Source organism: Cryptomeria japonica, chromosome 6, assembly GCF_030272615.1.
Source record: "Cryptomeria japonica chromosome 6, Sugi_1.0, whole genome shotgun sequence".
Classification (NCBI taxonomy): Eukaryota; Viridiplantae; Streptophyta; class Pinopsida; order Cupressales; family Cupressaceae; genus Cryptomeria; species Cryptomeria japonica.
In genome coordinates, this window is record NC_081410.1 from 201,204,335 (window position 1) to 201,226,344 (window position 22,010).

General features: G+C 40.8%; 1 protein-coding gene across 3 annotated transcripts in view; it reads left to right on the forward strand.

Annotated features, from left to right (window-relative positions):
- LOC131042329 (uncharacterized) overlaps positions 1 to 22,010 on the forward strand; it is a 244,112-nt gene that overhangs the window by 134,635 nt on the left and 87,467 nt on the right. For all 3 annotated transcript variants that reach the window (XM_057975679.2, XM_057975678.2, XM_057975680.2), the window contains 2 exons: positions 11,859 to 11,926; positions 12,234 to 12,324. In XM_057975679.2, coding sequence (XP_057831662.1) covers positions 11,859 to 11,926; positions 12,234 to 12,324 — 159 coding nt within the window. The remainder of the gene's footprint in view (positions 1 to 11,858; positions 11,927 to 12,233; positions 12,325 to 22,010) is intronic.

The following is a 22,010-nucleotide window of genomic DNA, read 5'->3' on the forward strand; positions in this document are numbered from 1 at the left end:
TGCGAGCAACGCCGGAAGAGGAAATGAGGAATGTTTTGCAAAACGCAAGACGAAGCACGGAGAAGCGTGCCATCACCAGACCACCGAAAAGCGAGATTGATGACAAAGAACACAGAGTGCTACAAAATGTGCATTCTCAGAAGATTACACTGCTGGAAGAAATTCCAGAAAATCAGTTAAAAAACTGAAATTGTTTATTGTAAAAAGAGAGCTGCCTGTGGGTCCCGTCTAATGGATTCAAAGTGAGGGGACACAAGTTAGTTATCTCCAACTACCAAATTGATCGAATTAATGGCAAATAGTGGTAGGTAGTTGAGAATATGGTTGGGGGGATAACTGAGAATTGAGTAGACATGGGTTAAAGCTGCCAGGCTTCTAGAAGACAGATCGGGACTATTGGATGCAGTCAATCCTGGGCATCGGTTCAAATTGTAAAATCTATAAAAGGCAGAGGCCTTTCTCTTGTAAAGGGTTAGATTTTTAGGGTTAGACTGTTAGATTCCAGTTAGATTTTTTTATAGAGTTAGATAGTTTTCAGATTAGGAGTATCATAGAAATGCTGCAGAAATTGTTGTAATAGCAGCTAGAATCAATATAATGGACATTGATTTGGTGTTTATCATCTTGATTTTATTTTGTTTGCATGGTTTCCTTCAGTAGTTTAAACTTTAGATAGATTTTTTTTGGTGTGCAGGTATTTGATGGATTCAGGTTCATACCATTGGGGATATGCTGATTGTGTATCCGTGTGTATGGTTAGTCTAAGCCATTAAAATTGTGTTTAGTTGAATTGCAGGTTGTTCATCTGAGCTGTGCCAAAATTGGGTGTTTGGGCATGCACCTGGATTCTAAAATTTTTCTAAGTCCCGTTGAAGATTGCACCGTTCTTGCGAGGTTGTGAGTTATTTTGGCCAAGCAGGGATTGGTTATGTTGAATCCGTCTACCCGCAAATTTTTAGGTCTCTTAACCCTTCCCTTTTGATTTTATTCCAGCTCATTTATGGATAGGAAGCTGTGATGCCAGTAGAGTACACTGTACCGAGTTTGAGAGTGGCAGTCCAAAATCGATTGGGGGACGAGGAGAGCTTAAGGGAGTGGTTGAATACATTACTTCAGATGGAGGAACGTAGGATAGTAGCACAATGGGCTACAGAAGTAGCCCAAAGAAGAAAGAAGTTCTGGCATGACAAACACTTGTGACAGATGAAATTTGCACCAGGATAGTTGGTGCTTAAATACAATGGCCGGAATGAACTCCGACCTGGGAAGTTCAGGGTACATTGGATAGGGCCCTATAAAATAGAGGAAGTAGGTGCAAACGGAGCTATAAAATTATCTACCATAGATGGCAGTCCAATCAAAGACCCAGTAAATGGGTCAAAACTTAAAATCTACCAAGAGAGAGAAACGGTTGCCACGAATATGTTGGGGTATGACTGGACTGGGACCAAGGCAGATGGCCCTAAGGCACGAAAGTTAGAAGCAGGGGTTTAGAGAACTTGGAAAAACAAGAAAAGATTAGAAAAAAAGAGAACGCAAATCAAAACATTATGCATGAAAAGAGAAGGTCAAAAAAAGACAACAAGGACCAGAAAGAATAAAATTAATTTTTTATTATTATGGGAACAACAAAATAAAAGAGGAACACGGGCAAAAAGGCACATAAATTTTTGCAATGACAACGCAAGAGAAGTTCGGAGGAGAAACCCCGCGGAAGCCAAAGGGAGTGCGCAGGGCGTACACACCACCGTACGCACAATCGAAGGAAGGAGCGCAGGGGAACACAGGTAGGGGGGAGCGTACGCGAAGGGCACATGCAGCGTACGTGACGAAGTGAGGGAGAGCAGTGGCGTGGAGCAGGGACACAGCGGCATGAAGGCATGTGGTGGCACATGGAGCAACGACATGAAGGGGGAGACGGCGACACAAAGGCACATTGGGTACGTGGGCGGACGCACACGCAGCCACACACGTACGCAACACCCAGCCGATGGAGGCGTATGCAACCACCAGCGTGCGCAACACCTAGCCAGAGGTGCGGTGTACGCAGCTCCCGACGTATGTAGTCTCCGGTAGACCCGGCGTACGCCTTAGGCGCCGTGTGGCGTTTCAGCGCGACGACCCCGGAGACCATGGCAACGTAGGCAAATCACAGTGTACGCGGTAGCTAACTACGCAACACCACAACCACGGAGTACACATTCGCAGCCCTCAGTTGCAGCAGCATACCACTACAGTTGCACAGTGAAGTTAAAGCATATGCCAGTAAAGCACGAGATATTGAAGGGGAGTCACGGCAACCCTAGAACGGGAAGTTACGATATAAATATCAAGGCCCGTACCTCTAACAAGCACCTAATGGCCATGCTAGGAACCAACAAGAAAAGCCAGGAGAGGGCACAAGAACAGGTAACTGTGGAGAACCTCACGTTTGAATGAGTTCTTGGAAGGGAATGCAGGAGGTGGTGGGAAAGCAATGAGGAGGATCACCCCCTAAAAAATTCATTAAAGAGAGCAGAGGTTGATAAAATCATTTTTATGCCTATCTTCAATATAAAAGAATTCAAACCCATATTATGCGCCATGGTCCATGGATATGAGCGGGACAAGCATAGATCAGTAATCGACTATTTGGGACAAACGGTTGTCATTTCTTATGCACCCAAGGAATTCAGGAATGTTTTCGGAATTCCAAGTAGCAGTGATTTAGCCATGAAACCATCAGCAAGAATGTCTATAGAAGAAAAGAAGCGGCTGTTGGAACACATCTGCGGTGATACTCTCACAGAGGAGCAATGGGACAATTTGTCGCAGAATAGTAACAGAAGGGGCCTAAAAAAATCCTACATCACCTCACCAGAGTGGAGATGCGTTATGGATATCCTGAAGAGTAAGCTCACAGCAGCAAGCCGAGCCTCCGATGTGGCCATATGGATGCTACGCCTCATGTACGGACTGAGCAATGGCAAAATATACAAGTGTGGCCAGGTCCTTTCTAGTTGGGTAAAGGAGGCCATGCTCCTTAAACACAAAACCCTGTACGTACCCGATCATATCATTGCCCTCTTCTTGGAAGCATTGAGAACCCTGTTGGAGCCGGAATATAGAGGAGTTTTTGTGGCCTTGAATTGGGTGGAGCCCTACAAGCCAGCCATGTACAATTGGCTACACCTGGACACTTTTACAGTAGTAGCCACAGAGACACCCAGGAAGAAAGCAAGGCAAGACCCTACAGAAGGCACCGACGATGGAGGGTAGGAAGATAACAACTCTGACGAAGAGGCAGAGATAGGGGAAGACGAGACATATCTCATCTTCATCTGATGAAGACGAAGGGGAATTCTGTATGGAACAAAGCCACACTATGCATGGACCAAAAGGTGACAAGGAAGATGGGGCAGGACGGGACGTTGCAACATCGGAACCAATGGACATGGAAGGAGGGCACGTAGGAGGTCTGCAGCACGAAGAGCCAGGAAGCCATATTGGGGGCATACCAGCCGTACCAGGGTGGGGAGTAAGGAGAAAGGTACTTTTCAAACCGGCACAGAGTCCCACCCTAGCACACTTGGTACCAGGAGTCGCACAGACCCCATCCCAGTTAATAGACTTGAGGGGACATAGTGCAAGGGCCCACACTCTCCGTATAAACACATCCAGGGGCGTGGAAGCTGCTAGAGCGGTTGCATTGGTTGTGGCAACGATAACTGATCCCCTCGCAACCATGGAAGTAGAAAACACAGAACAAGAAATGCACCTGGAAGGGCCAGAAGGAGACATGGGGAAGGGGACAGAGGAACCAGACATGGAGGCTGAAACAGACAGCCTGCTGGCCAGATTTCAGATGGACATAGAAATTCCACCACCATCACCATCATTGGGGTTTGACCAACAAGAGGGGAGCCCAAGGATTGGAGAAACTGGGAAAGGGCACAACACGTCTTCACCAACAGAGGGTGGTGGAGGGTTTGAAGCTACTGCGCAACACTTCCTTTCAGAGTTGGAAGTAATGAGGACAACTACACAGAGGATGATAGATCAGTCTTGAGGATCCAACGTACCTGCTATAGTGAAGGCAGCGGAAGCACTGATGGCATTTATGGTAGAGGGCTGTGACAGGGAGTTCTCAGAGAAAATGAGTAACCAAGGTTGGCCCGACAAGGAAACTTTGGAAATGGTAGTAAACTGGGGAGTACCACAAGTCCTCAGTAGACATACAGGAGGAGATCAGGAGGTCAGGGGAGTTCTCACTGCCATAGAGCGTACCTTTCGTACTACATTCTTCACCTCCAGAAGATGACCTGGGTAGCGAGCAAATTGGAGAGAGATCACACCTTATCCCTACAGCGGGAGAGTGAGCTGAAGGAAAGAATCAACGCTCTGGAACAAGAAGTGGCACAAGAGAGAACCATGCGGCTGGGAAAGGAACAGGAGTTGGCTACCTCTGAGAAGGACCGAATGGATGCACTCAGGCTTCTTAAAGCAACTCGGGGGGAACAACTCGTTGCTGAAAGAGATCTGAAGACCCTCCGAGAGTGTGCCTCGATGGGAACAGGGAGTCCTCTTGTCCCTCTCAATAGATAGTTTTTGCTATTCTATTGTTTTGTGTCGCCTGGAAGACGACAAGTTTTGGGGGGGGACGATGTAAGCAGGTTAATTAGTAAATAAGGCTTTTTGGAAATGTATTAAAATCAAACAATGGTATTAAGTTATAAACTATAGGGTATACTCTTTATATGTAAGCTTGTAAGCAGGTTAATTAGTAAATAACCACAAACTCTTTATATGTAAGCTTGTAGCACAATTGGGAGGACATGGGATTGGAGAGGAATATGATAGAGATCTGTGTTACATGAATTTATCTTGGTATACTGTATTGTGTGTTGTTGGTTCCATGCTAATGTTTTATTATGCTCTGGTGTCATAAATTGTATCTTGATGTTCTGTATACTACAACCTAATCCCCTTAGGCTACTAACATTTTGGCGCTATTGCCTAAGTCGGATCCGGAGGTCTCTGGAGGGAAGGCTGGTGGGATGGAAGCATAATGGGTCGTCCATTCAACCAAAGCATCTGGGTAATAGACAGTGACGTAGAGGATAACACCAAAGTAACTAGGGAGGATCAGTTGACACAAGACCTGATTCACGCGTGGGACATTTCCGTGGACCGGTACATACAGCGAGAAGTGGAACTGAGCGCGGTCTCGACTGGTACGGTATGGGCGGAACTCAACGTGAACTAGGCTGTACATTGTCTCCTGGGTAGTCTTCCACGGTTGTTGGCATGTGTACTCGTGGAACGTGAGGGAGCAACGTAGGCAGCAAGTGCTTCAACACTATAGAGAAAGGAACCGAAGGGAAGAAGAGCAGAGGGACTCCACACAACGACGAAACCACCGTAGTTCCAATAATTAATGCCAAATACACTCAACAAAGATCGAATCCGACAACCCTCGGAGGAAGAAGAAGGGAGCCACGAAGACATAGTGAGAAGATCCCTGCGCATCCAGGAGCAACTGGAGAGGCGCCTAAAACTCTACCGGATAGTTGAAGAAAGAGGGAGCCTGGTGGAAGGATGTCGGCAACATACACAAGAGTGGGACATGAGTCACGACGACCCATAGGCAATAGAAAGTTGTGAGAATTGGGAGCAAACAACCGCGCCGATTGAGTCATTCAACAATTCCAAGAGTAAACCGGAGAGTACGAGAAAGATGGCACATAACCCCGAAAAACAGAAACTTCCCAGATTCAATGGACTAGGATCAGAGGACCCCGCTCGCCACTGTAAAACTTGTGTCACCATATGGCAGGCCAATGGCGAGGATGATGAGGATAATTGGCTGAAAGCATTTCCGGCCACCCTCTGTGGAATTGCCATTGACTGGTACACGGACCTGCCCACCACTTCAAAGGATACCTGGAAAAAACTTGCTAAGGCGTTTGAGGAGGAGTTTCGGCTACTTCGGGACGATGACGAGATCCTCGCAGAAATATACAACACCAAACAGGGCAAGAGTGAGACGGTAAGATCCTACTACCGCAAACTAAAAGAGTTGATTGGAAAAATGGACAATACGCCAGCCAATGGGTTGAAGAAGCCATGTTTCATTGAGGGATTGCAACCATCCCTGCGGAAAAAGATGAAGGTAGTACCTCCATCTACTTTCATGGACGTGTACAATAGAGACATGGACATTGAAAGCGAGAACAAGGCATCAAAGGGCAAGAAGCACACAAGTGATGGAGATAGTAGTGATCAGGAAAGCGAGGAGGAGTCCTAGACGATACAAGCACTCCAGAAAGATATGAGATGGATGATGCGGGAAATGCGGATGCAGAAGGAAGAAAGTAGGGAGGGCAGGGACCTCTGGTGCATAGAGTGCAAACTAGAGGGACACAAAAACCAGTTGTCCAAAGAAAGCTTTCTGTGACATCTGCCAAGTGTTGGGACATTCCATTAAGGAATGCCCCTACAACTTGAAGGCAAGGAGTGCCCAGGTACTATATGCTCAAGAACAAGCAACACCACCAACTACACCCTCTAAGAACACAAACTCAGACGCATCACTAGGTGGCTATAGGAGCAGCCGGAGGGGGAGTAACAACAACAGCAATAATAATACCTGACGGGGACGCATCCAATATGATGCAAAAGGCAGACCAATGATACAATGTTGACGATGTAACGAATGGGGCCATTTTGCACGCGACTACTAGAGTGGTGTTGGACAAGGCGAAGGGCTACTCTGCAAATGCTGTGGGCTGGGCAATCACGAAGATGCGGAATGTCCAAGACAGAAAGGCGTGAACATGCTGGAGGTAGTACGGTCGGAACCAGAAGTACTGGCCATTACCTGATCTCATACAAGGAAACTAACATTGAATTGCTTTTTCCCCTTATAACCCCAAATGGCATGAATTCCAAGAAAGTATGTCCACTTGCCTTTTAAAATACATTAAATGTATTTTATTTACTTTACATAGTTATAAAATGAATTTGGGCTAACTTTTTCATTTAAGTGATTTTTGAAGTCACTTTATAATATTTAAGTGGCTTTTTAAATTTATATAAGGTCACTTTATGACTTTATAGTTTATAATATCCATATAAGTTAATTAAATAACTTAACCACTAAAATATTAATATCTCCCTCAATATTTAGTCTTTTGACGAACCGTTTGAAGTTGGGGTCAACATAACCCCCATGTGTCTAGATGCCCTGACTAAAAATAGATTCATTGCCTGATTGACTTACTATAAATAGTAGGTTCCTCAACTAAGCTTTAACATTGATATACAAAGGCTTCGAACTGAACTTGAGACTGAATTGAAGACATGGAGTGACAACAATCTCCATTAACTGCCACTGAGACTCTATACAAACATATTAGCCTGCGAGAGTCCAAGTAATAGGCTAATCCCTCGAACTCTGATGCTCACGAAAATGGGGACATTACACCTTGGAAGCCAGGACATAGGTGTTTGGGTAAAGGGCAAATACATTACATAGAGGTAGTCTTTGATGAAGATACATAAAGTGATGAGGCTGAACTTGAAGAAGTAGATGAGGTGGAGCATGTACACCAAGGAGAAGGGCATTCAAGAGGTACACTTGTAGCACTTTCAGGAGTACCACAATATAATTCTTTCCATCTTAGAGGGGTCTTGAGGGGACAAATTGGTAACAATCCTTATTGATAGTGGGCCTACTTATGACTACATTGATGAAGTAGTGAATAGGCTGGAATTGAATACTAAGGATATTGAAGGGTTTGATGTAAAAGTTGCAAGGGAATGGTTTTTCCATGTACTAAGAAGGTTCCCCAAATGGAATTGACAATGGGGGAATCGAAAATGAGAGATGACTTTTATGTAATCAGCATGGATATGGAAGTGGTTCTAGGAGTCCAATGGCTGTACTTAATTGATAAGTATGAACGAAGCTATCGAACCATGGAGTTCTCCTTTCAACGCAATGGAAAGAAGATAGTCCTTTATGGCTTATCTAATAAGGGGCCTATGGAAGGTTCAACTAATAGGATGGAGCGTGTTTTTCACAAGAATCAAGTAGCTTGGGCAGCTGAATGTTTCATTATTGACACGTGTATCAAAGGATGGGGGATCCTACAATGTGGATTGTAATGTCCCCTTTTTAGCTTGTTCGTATTTTTGAACGATTAGCCTATCATTCTGACCCTCGTAGGCTAATAATTGTGGGATAGAGGGTCTTCTGAGGTAGAGGCTTGGTTAATGGAGGTTCTTGTCTTCTCCAAAATTAAGTATGTTCCATTTTGGTCTTCGTTTGGTTCAAATTGGATTTCGTTTGAGCACAGTTTCATATACTTGCTATTTATAGTAAGTGAATAGGTCGGACAGAGGACAAAATGGTCAACTCCTCGGTGCAAACAAAATGAAGAAATATTGATTAATCATGGAGTTATGCTTATTTGATTATTAATAAAGTGATAACTTTATTAATGAATTTTATTATGAGGCCATTTAATGTTATATTATAAGTTATTATTATTTCATAAAGAAAGAAAGGGTCATACTCATCATTCAAATGGGGCCATGTTTTAATAAATTATTGAGCACCTAGCCAAGGAGGAAATTAAATCACATAAAGTGCAAATATAAAATTATATTAATAATGAATTATTAGAAGATTCTAGATGGCTGACTTCATAAGGAGAAATTAAAAGTAAAGGAGGATTTATCCCACATTGAGCGTGGAGATTGATTTGGAGTTTGAGGAGTCTTTATAAACAAACCTTGTCTTCCTTCAAGAGCAGGTTATGAGATTATTTCATTGAAGCTATTTCTCCATTGTTGCTGGAAATCAGTGACTGGATTGTTCTGAGGACGAAAACCCTTGGATTTATTGGTGTTGGACGGAAACCCAAGCACCATTGTGAGGTGGTTTCACTCAATATTCACAATGGAGTTTATTGCAGGTTCTTAATTCATGTTTTTAGCATCATGGTAGCTAGGGTTTGCACACAAATTCATATTATCGGCTGCATATTTTTTCCAGAATGTTACAGCAGGGTTTGAGAGCAAATTAAAAGGGGCAAACATTGCAGATTGAAGAACTCTTTACGAACAAGCGCACCATCAAGTATTTTCAACAGCAAACTGCCATTACGTTCCAAGTTTCTCATTATATATTAACATTATTTAGTTTGGCACATTGTAGTTGGCTTTGGCACTCGAAAATAAGGATGTACAAGGTTGGACAATAACTGTTTGATGAAATGTCTTTGCTGTAGTTATTCATTTCAGCTTATATTGAATCACTTGTATGGATGCCAAGTGTTTGTAAAAATGCTACTTGGCTGTAGGTATGCATTTTACCTCAGGAACTCATGTATTTGCATTTGAAAAGAGTAAAAAACAAGTGCATTTCATTCTCAGCTTATTGTTAGATCTTTTGACATTCATTTCAAAGCATTTGCATCATTTCTACTTGATTTTAAGAGCATACACAACAAACTGAAATTCACATCAGCAAGCCACAACTTTGCATACAAAGTGTTTGACAAAATTACAAGGGCAGCAAGTGAATGGTTTTGAGTCAGATTTGGTTAGGCTCACTATAGAGATCTAGTCTATTTTCGACAAGCATAGTAAGGTATTCAAAGACATCTCTCTTGGACTACCACTAGATGGGGGTTTCCAACATATAAATGAGCTTGAGGAAGGGGCAAAACCAGTTATGATCACTCCATACCGTCATCCGAAGGTGTATAAGGAGGAGATTGAAAAGTCAATCAAGGAACTTTTAGATATGGGGGCACATATAGCCTAGCTCCAACCCTTTTGCATCATCTGTAGTGCTGGTCAAGAAGAAAGATGGAACCATGTATATGTGTATCAACTATAGAGCACTCAATAAAAGGATTATCAAGAATCGCTACCCCATATCGAGGATTGATGAGTTAATTGACAAGCTTCATGGAACAAGTTACTTTTTCAAGATTGATTTGTGTTCAAGGTATCACCAAATCAAGGTGAGAGATGGGGATGTGCACAAAACAACATTTAGATGCCGTTATGGTCATTATGAGTTTTTGGTAATGCCATTTGGTCTAACCAATGCACCAGCAACTTTCCAATCATGTATGAACCAGGTTTTTATCCTATAATGAGGAAATTTGTTTTGGTTTTCTTTAATGACATTCTGATATATAGTAAGACTTGGGAAGATCATCTAAAACACCTAGATGAGTTGCTGGGCATACTTGAACAGCATTATTTTTATGCCAAAGTCTCCAAGTGTGAGTTTGGGATAACTGAAATTTTGTACTTGGGATTTAAAATTATTGCACAAGGGGTTAGTGTGGATGAGGAGAAGACCAAAACAATTCGAAATCGGCCTACATCAAGTAATTTGACTCGGATGAGAGGATTTGTAGGTCTATGCAGTTACTATAGAAGGTTTGTGAAGGCTTTCTCACAACTCACTGCCCCTTTAACCAATTTAACAAAGAAGGGGGCATTTTCATGGAATGCTGTGCATAGGATCCATGGACAGGAATGCATGACAATATGTATCCAGAAACAAGAGTGCCTGATTGGGTGAATTGATGGCAAATATATATGATTTTTAGGGTGGTTGTTAATAATTTTTGGATTTTGACTTTATTCAATGAAACTTGGTGAACTTTGTGACCTGGCCATCACCTTTGGTCATTTTCATTAGGAACTTGAACAATATAATCAGTTATGGAGAGATGAAATTAGATAACAGTCCACCATTAACAATCAACTCCTCTTCATTGTAATTGCAGAACTAGGCGGAGGGAGAAGGCTAGTTTCAGAGTTCTAGTGAGTCTCCCTTAGAAGAAATAGAATGTTGGAATTGTGCCATACATAGGATGGAGGATGCTTGTGCATAAATTTGGAAGAAACTATATCTAATTCATATAGTCTAGCTATCTTTCATGCGGCCAATGAATGTTGTAGTTAGGGAGCTAGTGCAGGTGTTAGAGCATGAGGACATTTACTGGATGCATTGCAGTCAGAAACAAGAGGATTGTGCTTCTGCGTCAGGACGTGTGCTAATAATGCTTAATTGAACATGTGTTGTAGTTTCCTTGATGGTTGGGATTGAATTGAGAAATCACACCATAAGAAGTAGGGTGGCAGTTGGAATGTGCAACATCGACTGTGTCCCTTGTGATAGCCACAACTCCTCACATCTCTTTCTGAATGGGTATGGAATAGAGTTTGGTATATTTTTAAAGATGATTCTAACCGAAAAGCCATGCAAAAAGTAGTTGAGATAGGATTGTAGATAAGCTGGATAACATACATTGAAGGGGCAGATTGCTCTTCTGTGATATGGCCCTGGACAGTCAATCAAGTTTCTTTTTATTTCAATAATTTTCCTAAATTATTTGACTGTTTTCTTTTGCAAAGATCAAATGATGCCTTCTCTGATGTAATGAACATCAAACTAATGTTTACTGGGGCATGCTGGGTCTTATATTTGAAAGTGTCTTTCCAGTAACGTTCTGCATGCACCTGAAAATTAAGATTGGATGTATGGATATATCTGTGGTGTATTTAGTATATCTATGCTTTCCTTTTACATTATCAAATATAAAGAAAATTAAATTACTATGCATTTCATTGTAATTTTTGCCTTCTGAATAAATTGAAATTGCACAACACATTTTAGCATTTTTATGGAATTTAAACTGTAAATAACTTATGTAGACATAGGACTTAGGGTAGGAGAATGTAAAGGAATCAAGGGAACCTGGCTACTTCGGTCCTTAGATCTTAACTTTACTATATATTGCTATCTTGTGCTTTCATTCTTAATTGGGTGTGTTTCTGATATTCAGGTTTTGGAAAGTGATGATGCTCTCATGGACCTCTGCCTCGAGTGCTTAGATAGTCCAACATCTTCTGGGTATGATAGAATCAGATGCTTTAGACTACAACTTATTTGCAATCTTATTCTATTGTTATTGGCCAAAAGTTATTTGTGCACATGCAAATTTAGCATGAAATCTGCTAAATATTTGCTAGAAACTTGAAAGGTTCTTAGAATTTTGTTGAAAACAAGCTATTTTTAAATGCATATTCAAGGAAAGATGATGCCATGAAAGATATCCTTTTCTTGTCTGAATCTGCAATTGTTTAATTAAAAAATGTGGGTATCAAGATTTCTCTAGTATTGAGAATATCTTAGTGAATTTTATGTCATGTTAGGGCAGGACGGGATCACAACATTTTACAGAGCAAGATCAGGATCGAGATAAGTTGCGTCGAGCAGCTGCAGACATCATGCTGACATATCAACGGCAAGTGAGTCACCATCTATGAATATTTCAGTAATGAAATTTATTTCATTGTTTGATTAACATGGAATTTAATACTTATACAATCACTCTAATCGAAGCCTGTAATATAAGGTTAGATCAATTTAATAGTTCTGTTTATAAAATTATGGAATTCTTCTATACAGAACCTGATTATCGGTTAATGCTCATTATTGTTTTGTAAAGGCAATTATCTTTGGGCTATGGTTAGCAAGCAATGCTGTGAAGTCTCAAGCTGCTGTAATATTTTAAGTGCAGTCGTGAACAAAAATTCAAAAGATGATTTGAGAGTGTAAATTAGAAAATGACAGAAAACAGTAATTTTCTTTGATAATTTGAAACTTGAATGTTACATTATGGATCAGACACTTTTCTCCTCATATTGTAAGCATCATATTGTAGTAAATTACTAAGAAGCATCATCTAGGGTTTGCCTTCTTCACACTTGAGTTGAGACTACATAACAAAGTGGTCAAGAGTTCTAAGCAAAGCTAATGCATTACATGATAAATATATTTTGATAGGTCCTGGACAAAGAACAAGGTGCACTAAGAACATACTTTTTCATCAACCAAACTTTTAACTTGGCTGTGTTACTTGCTTTAACAATCAATTAATGTTACGTGGTTAGGTGCACTCCAGGGCTGTTCCAAGACTATTGTATGTATGGCCTAATCTAGGAGATGCCCAGAAGAAAACAATTGCTTGAGCTCATGGGAGAAAAATGTATGCCATCTCGAGGCAATCACTGACAGTATCTTCTAGCAAATTAGTTTACCTATTTAGTCATTGCTTGAACTTACAAAGGCATGATAGCATGTGATCTCCCATTTTTCAAACTAAATCAAGTCAGAGGACTAAATGCCTATTTTTATTCCCCATAGGCTGAAGGGGGAATTTAACAGGGTTATAATATAATAATAATATATTAAGTTGTCCAAAAAGATACTTTATCACTTGAAAAAAAGACAATTTATTGTTATTAAATGGAGCCAGAATTAAATATTGGGTACATGGCCATAAATGTAAGAAAAATGTTGAATACTCAATTAAAAGAAATATTAGTTACTTAAAGATAATTAATAATTATAAGTTCGGAAAAGATGAATATTGAATTTAAAGCATTAATTATTTTTAGAGTTAGATGGAAAAATATAAAAAAAGCAATTATTGGAAAAAGAGATTCATTCTATTCATTATCAATTTCTAGAAACCCTCATTTTGGAGAGCATTGAGCTTTGGTGTAACTTGTACCCTAACGATGAAAACCCTTTTGTTTTTTTTAGGAGTGGAAGACAAAAACCTTTTGATTTTCATTGTTGGCTTCATACAAAAGTCAATTTTGTGCTGATTTAGGAATTTGTTCGGAGATCTGAAAATACATAATACATATTTATTTATATTTTGTAGGGATCACTATTCTTATCTTGAATAATCTAGAATTATTATCATTTTATTGTCGATCAAGTCAATAACCCAGGCTCCCTTTCCATTTTCTGGTGAAGACTATTGTACCACTTCAAAGTAGCATGGGGATTGTTTAAAAGACTTTGTTGAGATTATATGAAGAGCAATTTCTTTTGGTATTATTCTTAGCCGCCACCTTTCATGAATATCTTGGCCACCCTACTTGAAATTGCAAGTTTCACATAAAAAGGGGAGTCATGCTAGTGGGAAGAGGTGCATCAAAAATTATAACAGGTGAAATGTTTATTGACCATTGTTCTTTTCATCATAGTGTTGTGCCTTGCACACACTCCCCGTCGTCGATAGGGTTCCCCCTTTCTCGTCTTGTCCTCGCTCAGGTCCTGAGTAGGAAGTTCTGGTAATTCGCAGAGAGGAGTTGCAACAGTTAAGAATTTCAGATAAAAGGAGATGATCCTTCTCAAGGTTGAGCTAGCTTGAGTCTTAGATTCTAAAGAATTCGCACTGTGAAAGTGAGGAGGCAAAATCTCACATCTAAATCGGATAGCCAAGTTAACCTGGTAGGCGTTAAACTTGAGAGATGAAGATCACTCAAAACTTAAGTCAAGGCAAAAATCTTGCAATTCGGCCTTTTGGCCCGGAATTTGAAGTCTTGCAAAGTGTTCTAAATAGGCGAAGTTTGCAAAATGTTCTTGAAGCCGAGTTGAAAAATGTCCTTCTAGGTCGAAAATCGTCAAGTTTGTAAAATCGGTCCACAAGCCGAAAATGACTAACCGTCTTAAATCGTGCGAATAAGGTAAAAGGACCAAAGTTTGCATAAAGACGTTACGACTTAAGTTCAAAATTTGCTGAAAATGAATAAAATGCCCGAAGTTTTGAGAACTTAGGGTAAGAAATGAAATCGTTCAAACTTTCAAGTTCGCGCAAAATTACCTTTTGGCCCGAAAAAGTGAAAAAGCAAACTTAAACTTGCAAAATCAGCTTATAAGCCGAAAAGGTAGAAATGATGAAAAGATAGTAAACTTAAAACTGAAAACTGAAAACTTAAAACGCTGAATCGCTGATAACCAAAAGTGTTCCCAACTTTCACAACATCAGCAATCAGAAGCAACATTTCAAAAATCCGCTCCAAGAGCAACAACTACCAAATAACCAACTGATTTTCAAATATCCGGATCGCAATCTAAAATGCAAAATTTGAATATCTCGTTTTAAACATGTTTTTGAGTTTTAAGCTCTCGCTGTTTAAACAATTTTCGCATTAAGGTCTGTCTCGTAATTCGTGTCCGGGTGTGCAGGGTAAACGCCTAAATCAGCGACAGAGTCGTCAAAGGCACCTGACACAACCAGAGAGCATCATGGATTTCCAAAGCTGACATTCCCCGCAAGTTTGAGAAAATGAAGTATTAGTCCCAGGGAGGAGTCAAAGAGTCAAAGGTCTAGAGTGCGTGGGACAATATAGGTGATACAGACTTGGGACATATTGATATTCAAGATTTCAGGAATAGGGTGTACTCTCCTAATGCCTATGGCAAGCCCAGACGGATGTTGGAGAGTGGTATTGCTCAGGCTGCTGGTTTCCCATCGGCCGTGCAGAATTACTAACTAGTGGTCGAAGCCGCTAAGCATTATCAGCCAAAAACCAGATTAGTGGTGCTGAGAGGGATGGTAATGGCTGACTTGACACCTGAAGCCATTGGGGAAGCATTTGATATCCCGCTTCCTGATAGTCCCATTACCGTAACCATGGATGAAGCCCAAATTGCTTATGACAAGAATCCTATTCCGTGCAAAACATTCATAAACAAAGAATGGTTCAAAGAAGGAAGACCCCCAAGCACTAGGATCAGTAAAAAGACCCACAGAAACAATTTCCACAATGAGTATGGTGATATGGTTACCTTGCTGAGTCGGGTCATGGGACATCCGCAATCTAATCTCTTTGAGGAATGGATGTTCTATTTTACCGAGCAAGTCTTCGCTGGGAAATCTAAGTTTGACTGGGCTCAAATTATCAACGATAACATTCATACATAGCTGGTTGAGCTCAAAGAGAAAAAGTACTTCACCATGACCTCCTACCTGGTCTGTATGTTTCCTCGGCTTCAGCCACTACTAGGATTAATCAAAAGAGGTGAGATTGGGAACGAGCCGAATTAGGTGAAAGTATATGACTGCTACCCTGAACTGCACTACTATGACATAGCCCAAAGAGAAAAGAACAACATTGCATATGCGATTTGTCAATACGAGCGTGTCAATGACGCTTTTACAATGCGCATGGTCAGATTAATGCAAGGGGGGTTGCACATAAGGCTGTCAAAGTAGGCTACCACCCTGATTTGGAAATACGGTGCATGGTTCATCCAGTTCCCTAGATTCACCTACATCAGAATATCAGGCTTTGAGGGAACACCGTATCGGCTTCTGCATTACCCATCAGATAGATTAGTCCTCATGGAGGTAGCAAGGTAGGCACATCTAGCAAGCAGCATACCCAGGGACAAAAAGTAGTCAGGATTCACCTTCCTTATGATCTTAGGTAACCTTGATGTGCACTTCAAGAATTCGGTGCAAGTCGAGGAGTCATTCGACAAGCTGGTGATATATTGCTTATAAGAGCATTTCCCCTGAAAATGCTTTGATCCTGCTGGATTGGGAAAGATGGCCTACGACAAGCATTACAGGGCCAAGGCGTCAATTGAAGACTACTGGAGCAAGTGTTCAAATGACTTTTAAGTTCGCTGACGGGAATATTCAAGGTTGAGTGTTGAACAAATGCGACTTTATGAGTACCGCCAGGTCCCGGATCAGGTAACAAACTATGGAAACTGCTTGCAAGTCCAGGAATTTGAGGCAGTCAAGGACCTCCCACCAACCATTGATTGGACTCAAGACCCTATCACAGATTTTGAAGCTATCATAGAGAGTCTAAGAAGATATACAGATAGCTGGCTATCCCAATAGATAGAGAGGCTAACCCATGAGGGAACCCAATTTACATATAATTTGATGGGTAGTCTCGATTCCCAGTCTTCAGAAGACGAAGGGACATCAAGTGTGCCAAAGGAGGAGGTTGAGAAACCTGAAAAAAAAGAGAAAGAGGGCAAGAGCCAATAGCGAGACTCGGTAATCGAAAAGGACAAGAAGAGAAAAGATGCCGATTAGGAGGCCGGAGGTTACTTCCTCATCTAAAGACCCCAGTTCAGAGGATGATGTAGTTGAACTTGACCACCTACTAACTCCATCTTCACAGGATGATCCTATTGCATCAAGGGCAAATGATTTGCAAATACAAAGTCAGCAAGAAATGGAGACAAGGATCATTGGTTTGGATGGACTTGAAAATCAGGTCGAGGAAGGAGAGATTGCACCAGATCAAGAAGTTGACAAACAAGAGCCCACACAGGGGACCAGTCATGAGTTGCAGCAGGAAGGCGGCAACAAGGATGACACCACAGTTGAGGGAGAAAGGGAAGAAGATAAAACCCAAGAACCTAGCAAAACTGAAGAGCAACCGCCACTAGAGGATACCTATCAGTTACTTGGTGAGGTGGGAGAAAACTCAACCGTGAGTAAAGGATTAGATATTGCACCCATTCGTCCTTCTGTGTCCGATCAGTTGCAGATAGGTAGTGAATCAACTGGGGCATCCAAAGAACAGAGTGGGGATTTAGTAGTCACATCTGGACAAACCATCCCTCATGACTGGTTAATAGCCCGAGCATAGTGGAAAGCAGCTGCCAAGCCACCAATTTTTTGGAGGATATCTTCTCTCGGATTGGAGAAATAAAAGCTAAAGGAAAGAAAAAGCCAAAGACTTACTCTAGGATTAGCAAAGATGAGCAAAGGAATCATACAATTAATATTGCTGCCCAACCTGCAGACAAACCAGCAAATCAGGTTGGATTGGCTGACTATATCATCACCTCCATCCCAATAGGGTGAGCAACCAAAGAGCAGAAGAGGGAAGAATTCAAAGATTCCGTACAAAATATGCTCAGGCAGCTAGATGAAATAATTGTTGAGAGGGATATATACCGAGCTCGTGCTGAACAAGCCAAAGGATATATAGACCACCTATTAAGACCGCTGCAACATACTGCTGAGTCCCACGTTCCTCCATTGGCGTTGGTACAAAGGACTACAACTGAATTTGAGGGAGTGCGTGACACCACCAAGGCCGTCAGAGAATGGATCCAAGACATTAAAGGAAAAGGAGAGAAAATCATTATGGATGTGCAAAAAATGGCCCACGACCGAGAGGCCATTTGCGTCAAGGTGTTTGAGGTAAAGAAAGAATGTTTCAAAGTCTATGAGATGGTTGGTATGGTTTTGCCTTTCATGAGGGCTCTTTTCTGGACCCACACTCAGATTCCTACATTGCGTACTATCCTAGATCCCTACGACATCAACACTTTCAAGGAGTGGTATTGGATTGTCAACATGAAAAATGATATGAGGGACACCATAAATAAAGAGTAGGAGGTGTGCGAAAATGATTTGGCTGACATTAAGAATGTAGGTGAAAAAATCCTCAGTGCGTTAGTTCCTACTTGGAATAGTAACATGAAAGAGAAAGATATAAGATCATGGTGGGAGGATAAACTGAGAATTGATAAAACCACATACTCCACAGAGGACCTGGAATTTGCTAGTGAGCTGCATGCAGACATATTGGGTTTTGAAGCTCGTCGGTCGGTCTGGAGCGAAGAGCTAAAACATTTGGATCGCCACCGAGGGGGTATGCAGTACAAAATACGCAATCCTCCTATGCCTCCCAGCAAAGAATTGTTCCAATTGTGCATAAGATTTTAGGATTACGTTCGGGTAGAACGTGCAACAGTTTGAGACATCTGGAAGGACTACTTGCAAGAAGAAGTTGAATTCTTGGAGAAAGAGTATACCTCGGGGAAAGAAAAAGTGCTTTCTTGAAAAGTATTTGTTTCTTTTAAATTCTAAGTGGACTTTTTCAAGATAAAATTTCTTTCCAACTACCAAAATCATTGAAAATTTTTGAGCTCCGTGCAAGTGCACTGTTTGGAGCAACTTTATGTTTGGTAGTTGGTAGTTATTAGTTAGTTGATGGTTGGTGATGATATTTTGTTACCCGTTAATGGGTATGGGAAGCCATGTTTTATAGATGAATCTGGGTCACTTTTAAGATTAGATCTTGGCCATTCATTGATTTTTGAAAGTCTATATAAGGGATGTTTTCTCCCTTATTTTGTAAGAAGTTTTTTTTAAGATTGTTGCTGAAACTCTTGCGAAATTTATGCAGATTTAATGGATGTTAAAGCTGTCTGGTTTCTTTGTGAGTGCATGGTCTCCTTCTTCATCTTTCATTTTTCCTGTTATGCAGTTTAATTTCAGATGGTATTTTTAGGATTATATCTGATAGAAACCTTAGTGTTCAGACCATTAAGGATTGACTGATTGTCATTTCCTCTTGCATGGTTAATCTGAACTAGTTTTATGCTCTTGTTCGGTTATTAAACATTAAATAAATGAATATCTGATTTTGTGTTTATGTTTAATAGCATGAAATAACTCCCATTGAAGATTGCACTAGTTTTTATAGAGTTGTGCTTCATTAGCTGATGATATTTAATCTAGTTTTTTAAAGGTTTTTGTCTATTTTCCTAAATATGTTATCTTAGATAGAGTAATTATTTATTTTCTATCTCTTTCTCCTTCCTTTTTTTCTTTTTTTATCAAGTTGGAGTTGAAACAACATCGTGTTAAAGTAAAATCTGATGAAATAATAACCATAGAATCCTAAGGAACCTATACGAACAGAACCAATTTTGCCTAACCGTAAGTCCCCTTTGTGTATCCAACAAAGCACATCATGCCGTTGAGTTATCCTACAGTCAAGACTTGACAACCGAAACATTGAGGTCACGCCCACATGATCAAGCTAATCAACATCAGGGTTTTCCTTATTTCAAGAAAGGATACGATACTCAACTAGAAAATTATATTCTGTGTTGGCCGATAGAGAGTTGTGGCAATATGACTTTAGCCACGTCAACACATAGCACAGTGGAAATGATTCACAAAAGATTGTGGTGCTCATAGTAGTGGGAGAGATGAGGTGGAAAAGGGTAGCAATTATATTTTGGGGATTTTTGAGGAGTTTTGATTAGCTGCGCCTAGGAGGACGACGTGGACCCTTGGGAAACTGCTGTGTTGCTGGAGAGAGGTTTCGGGTCCCTGTGATGATCTAGCTACCTATATTTGGTTTCAATATTCTCCCAAATTGTTGTGCACAAGTATTAGAGGAAGGATTTCTCTGTAAATCTGCAATTTCAACTGTTTGAGGTTAGATATATTTTTTATTTTTTAACGATCTGAAATCTATTTAATAATATTAAATTATTATGGATGTGCTTTATTTTAGTATTTGTATTATTACTTCTTCACCAAAAGTAGAAATAAATGGCAACCAAAATTAGGAGAAACTTAGGGTTTGTTTAAAGGTGCGCAAGAAGAAATAGCAGATTGGGAACCACAGATTGATTCCAGTGGGAGAAGCAGAGGTTGTGGAATCCACCAAGATGGGTTTGGGAGGAACAAAAGAGAGCTGCAAATGCTTATGTGCATAATGGCAGACCTTTTGTAGATACAAGAGGGATGGTGTGGGATAGGGGGAGACGACTTCTAGTGCATCGCGGTTTTCTTCGGACCCTTGAGGAAGCAAAAGTGGACATTGGGAAGGTATTTGTTAAGGAATGGAAGCCAAAATCAATAGAGAATATAGATATAATCAATAAGGTATGTTCTTCTTCCAACAATAGAGTTATCTCCTTTTCTCTGGATTCTCAGACTTGGAATGATGCAATATCCAAGTTTAGGGATATTGCTTCTTTTATGAAATGGACTGGAGAGTGGCCGATGTTTAGCCGTGTAAAGAAATGGTGTGAAGAGAGTTGGAAGTATAAATGTGATCTAAAAACATTGCCTAATGGCTTTTACATGGTTATTGGGGAAGACTCGAGCATGAAAAATTGGGTGATGAACAATGGCCCTTTCTTCATGGTGGAGCGAGCGGGCCTATATGTAAGAGATTGGGAACCTAATTTTGATCCAACAAAGGCCATAGTAGAGGAGGTTCCAATATGGATATGGTTATATAATCTTCCAAGGGAATATTGAGATCAGGATATCCTTAAAATTCTTGGAAATAAGTTAGGGTTTTTCATCAAGGTAGATGAAGCCATTGAGAAGAAAGATTTTAGCGTGTATGTAAGGATATGCATAAGTTGGAAACCCCAATTTATTCTTTCGAAAGCAGTGGAAGTAAGGACAAATATACGGCTTTGGACGCAACAAATAGAAGTCGAGGAGCATTTGGAACATTGTCGTCTATGCAAGGGCATAGGTGATGTGGAGGAGAACTGCTTGGCCAAGAAGGGAAAGGGAAAGGATTTAGAGGAACTCCTAAGAGAACTTTTAGAGGCATTAGAGCCTCATGGAGCTCAAAATCAAGTATGCTAGGCGGTGTCGTGTGCAAGGGAGGCGAATGGCGTGTCAGAACTAGAAAGGGATCATTTGATAGACCTCAAATGTAATCTGGTTAGTCTAAGGAAGGATTTAGCAAGTGCTTTAAAGGAAGTGCCTCTTTTTTTCAGTCTTTGATTCATTAGAAATTGACACCGTGCCAAATAAATGAGGAGCCATTGGAAAAAGGAGCGAATGGATAGGGATACCATGAACTTTTTACTGGCTTCACATTCTGAGGAGTGCTTTCAAGGAAATGAGGTGGTGGCAACCTTGGTGGGTGAGGCTTTTGATAAAGTGGAGAAAGCTTTTAAAGTCATTGGTTCGCCTGGGCAAATACAGTAGAGGATTGTTGAAAGGCCGGAGTTTGTGAGATTGGAGGGAATGATAGGTGCAAAAGAAACATTCAATGATATACATGAATCACCAATGAAAAGTAAGATGGATAAGTAGGAAGGGAGCAAGCAAGGAGCTGAAGTGAGTGATGAGGAGAACTAGGCAGAAAATTCGTGGGATGGGATGGATGATTGGGGTTTAGAGGATGAGGTAGATATTAGAGAGACAAGAATGATAAGTCAATCAAAGTCAGGAATTGAGAGTTGTAAAGTGGGTGAAAAGAGAAGTAGAGGGAGATAAACCAATAGGGTGAGATTGGAAGTAGCAGGTTTTGCGAAGGGGCAAAAGAATTTTTTTCAGTGGGAATGGAACTCTCCTTCCCGAGGTACCATGAAACATTGTTTGGTT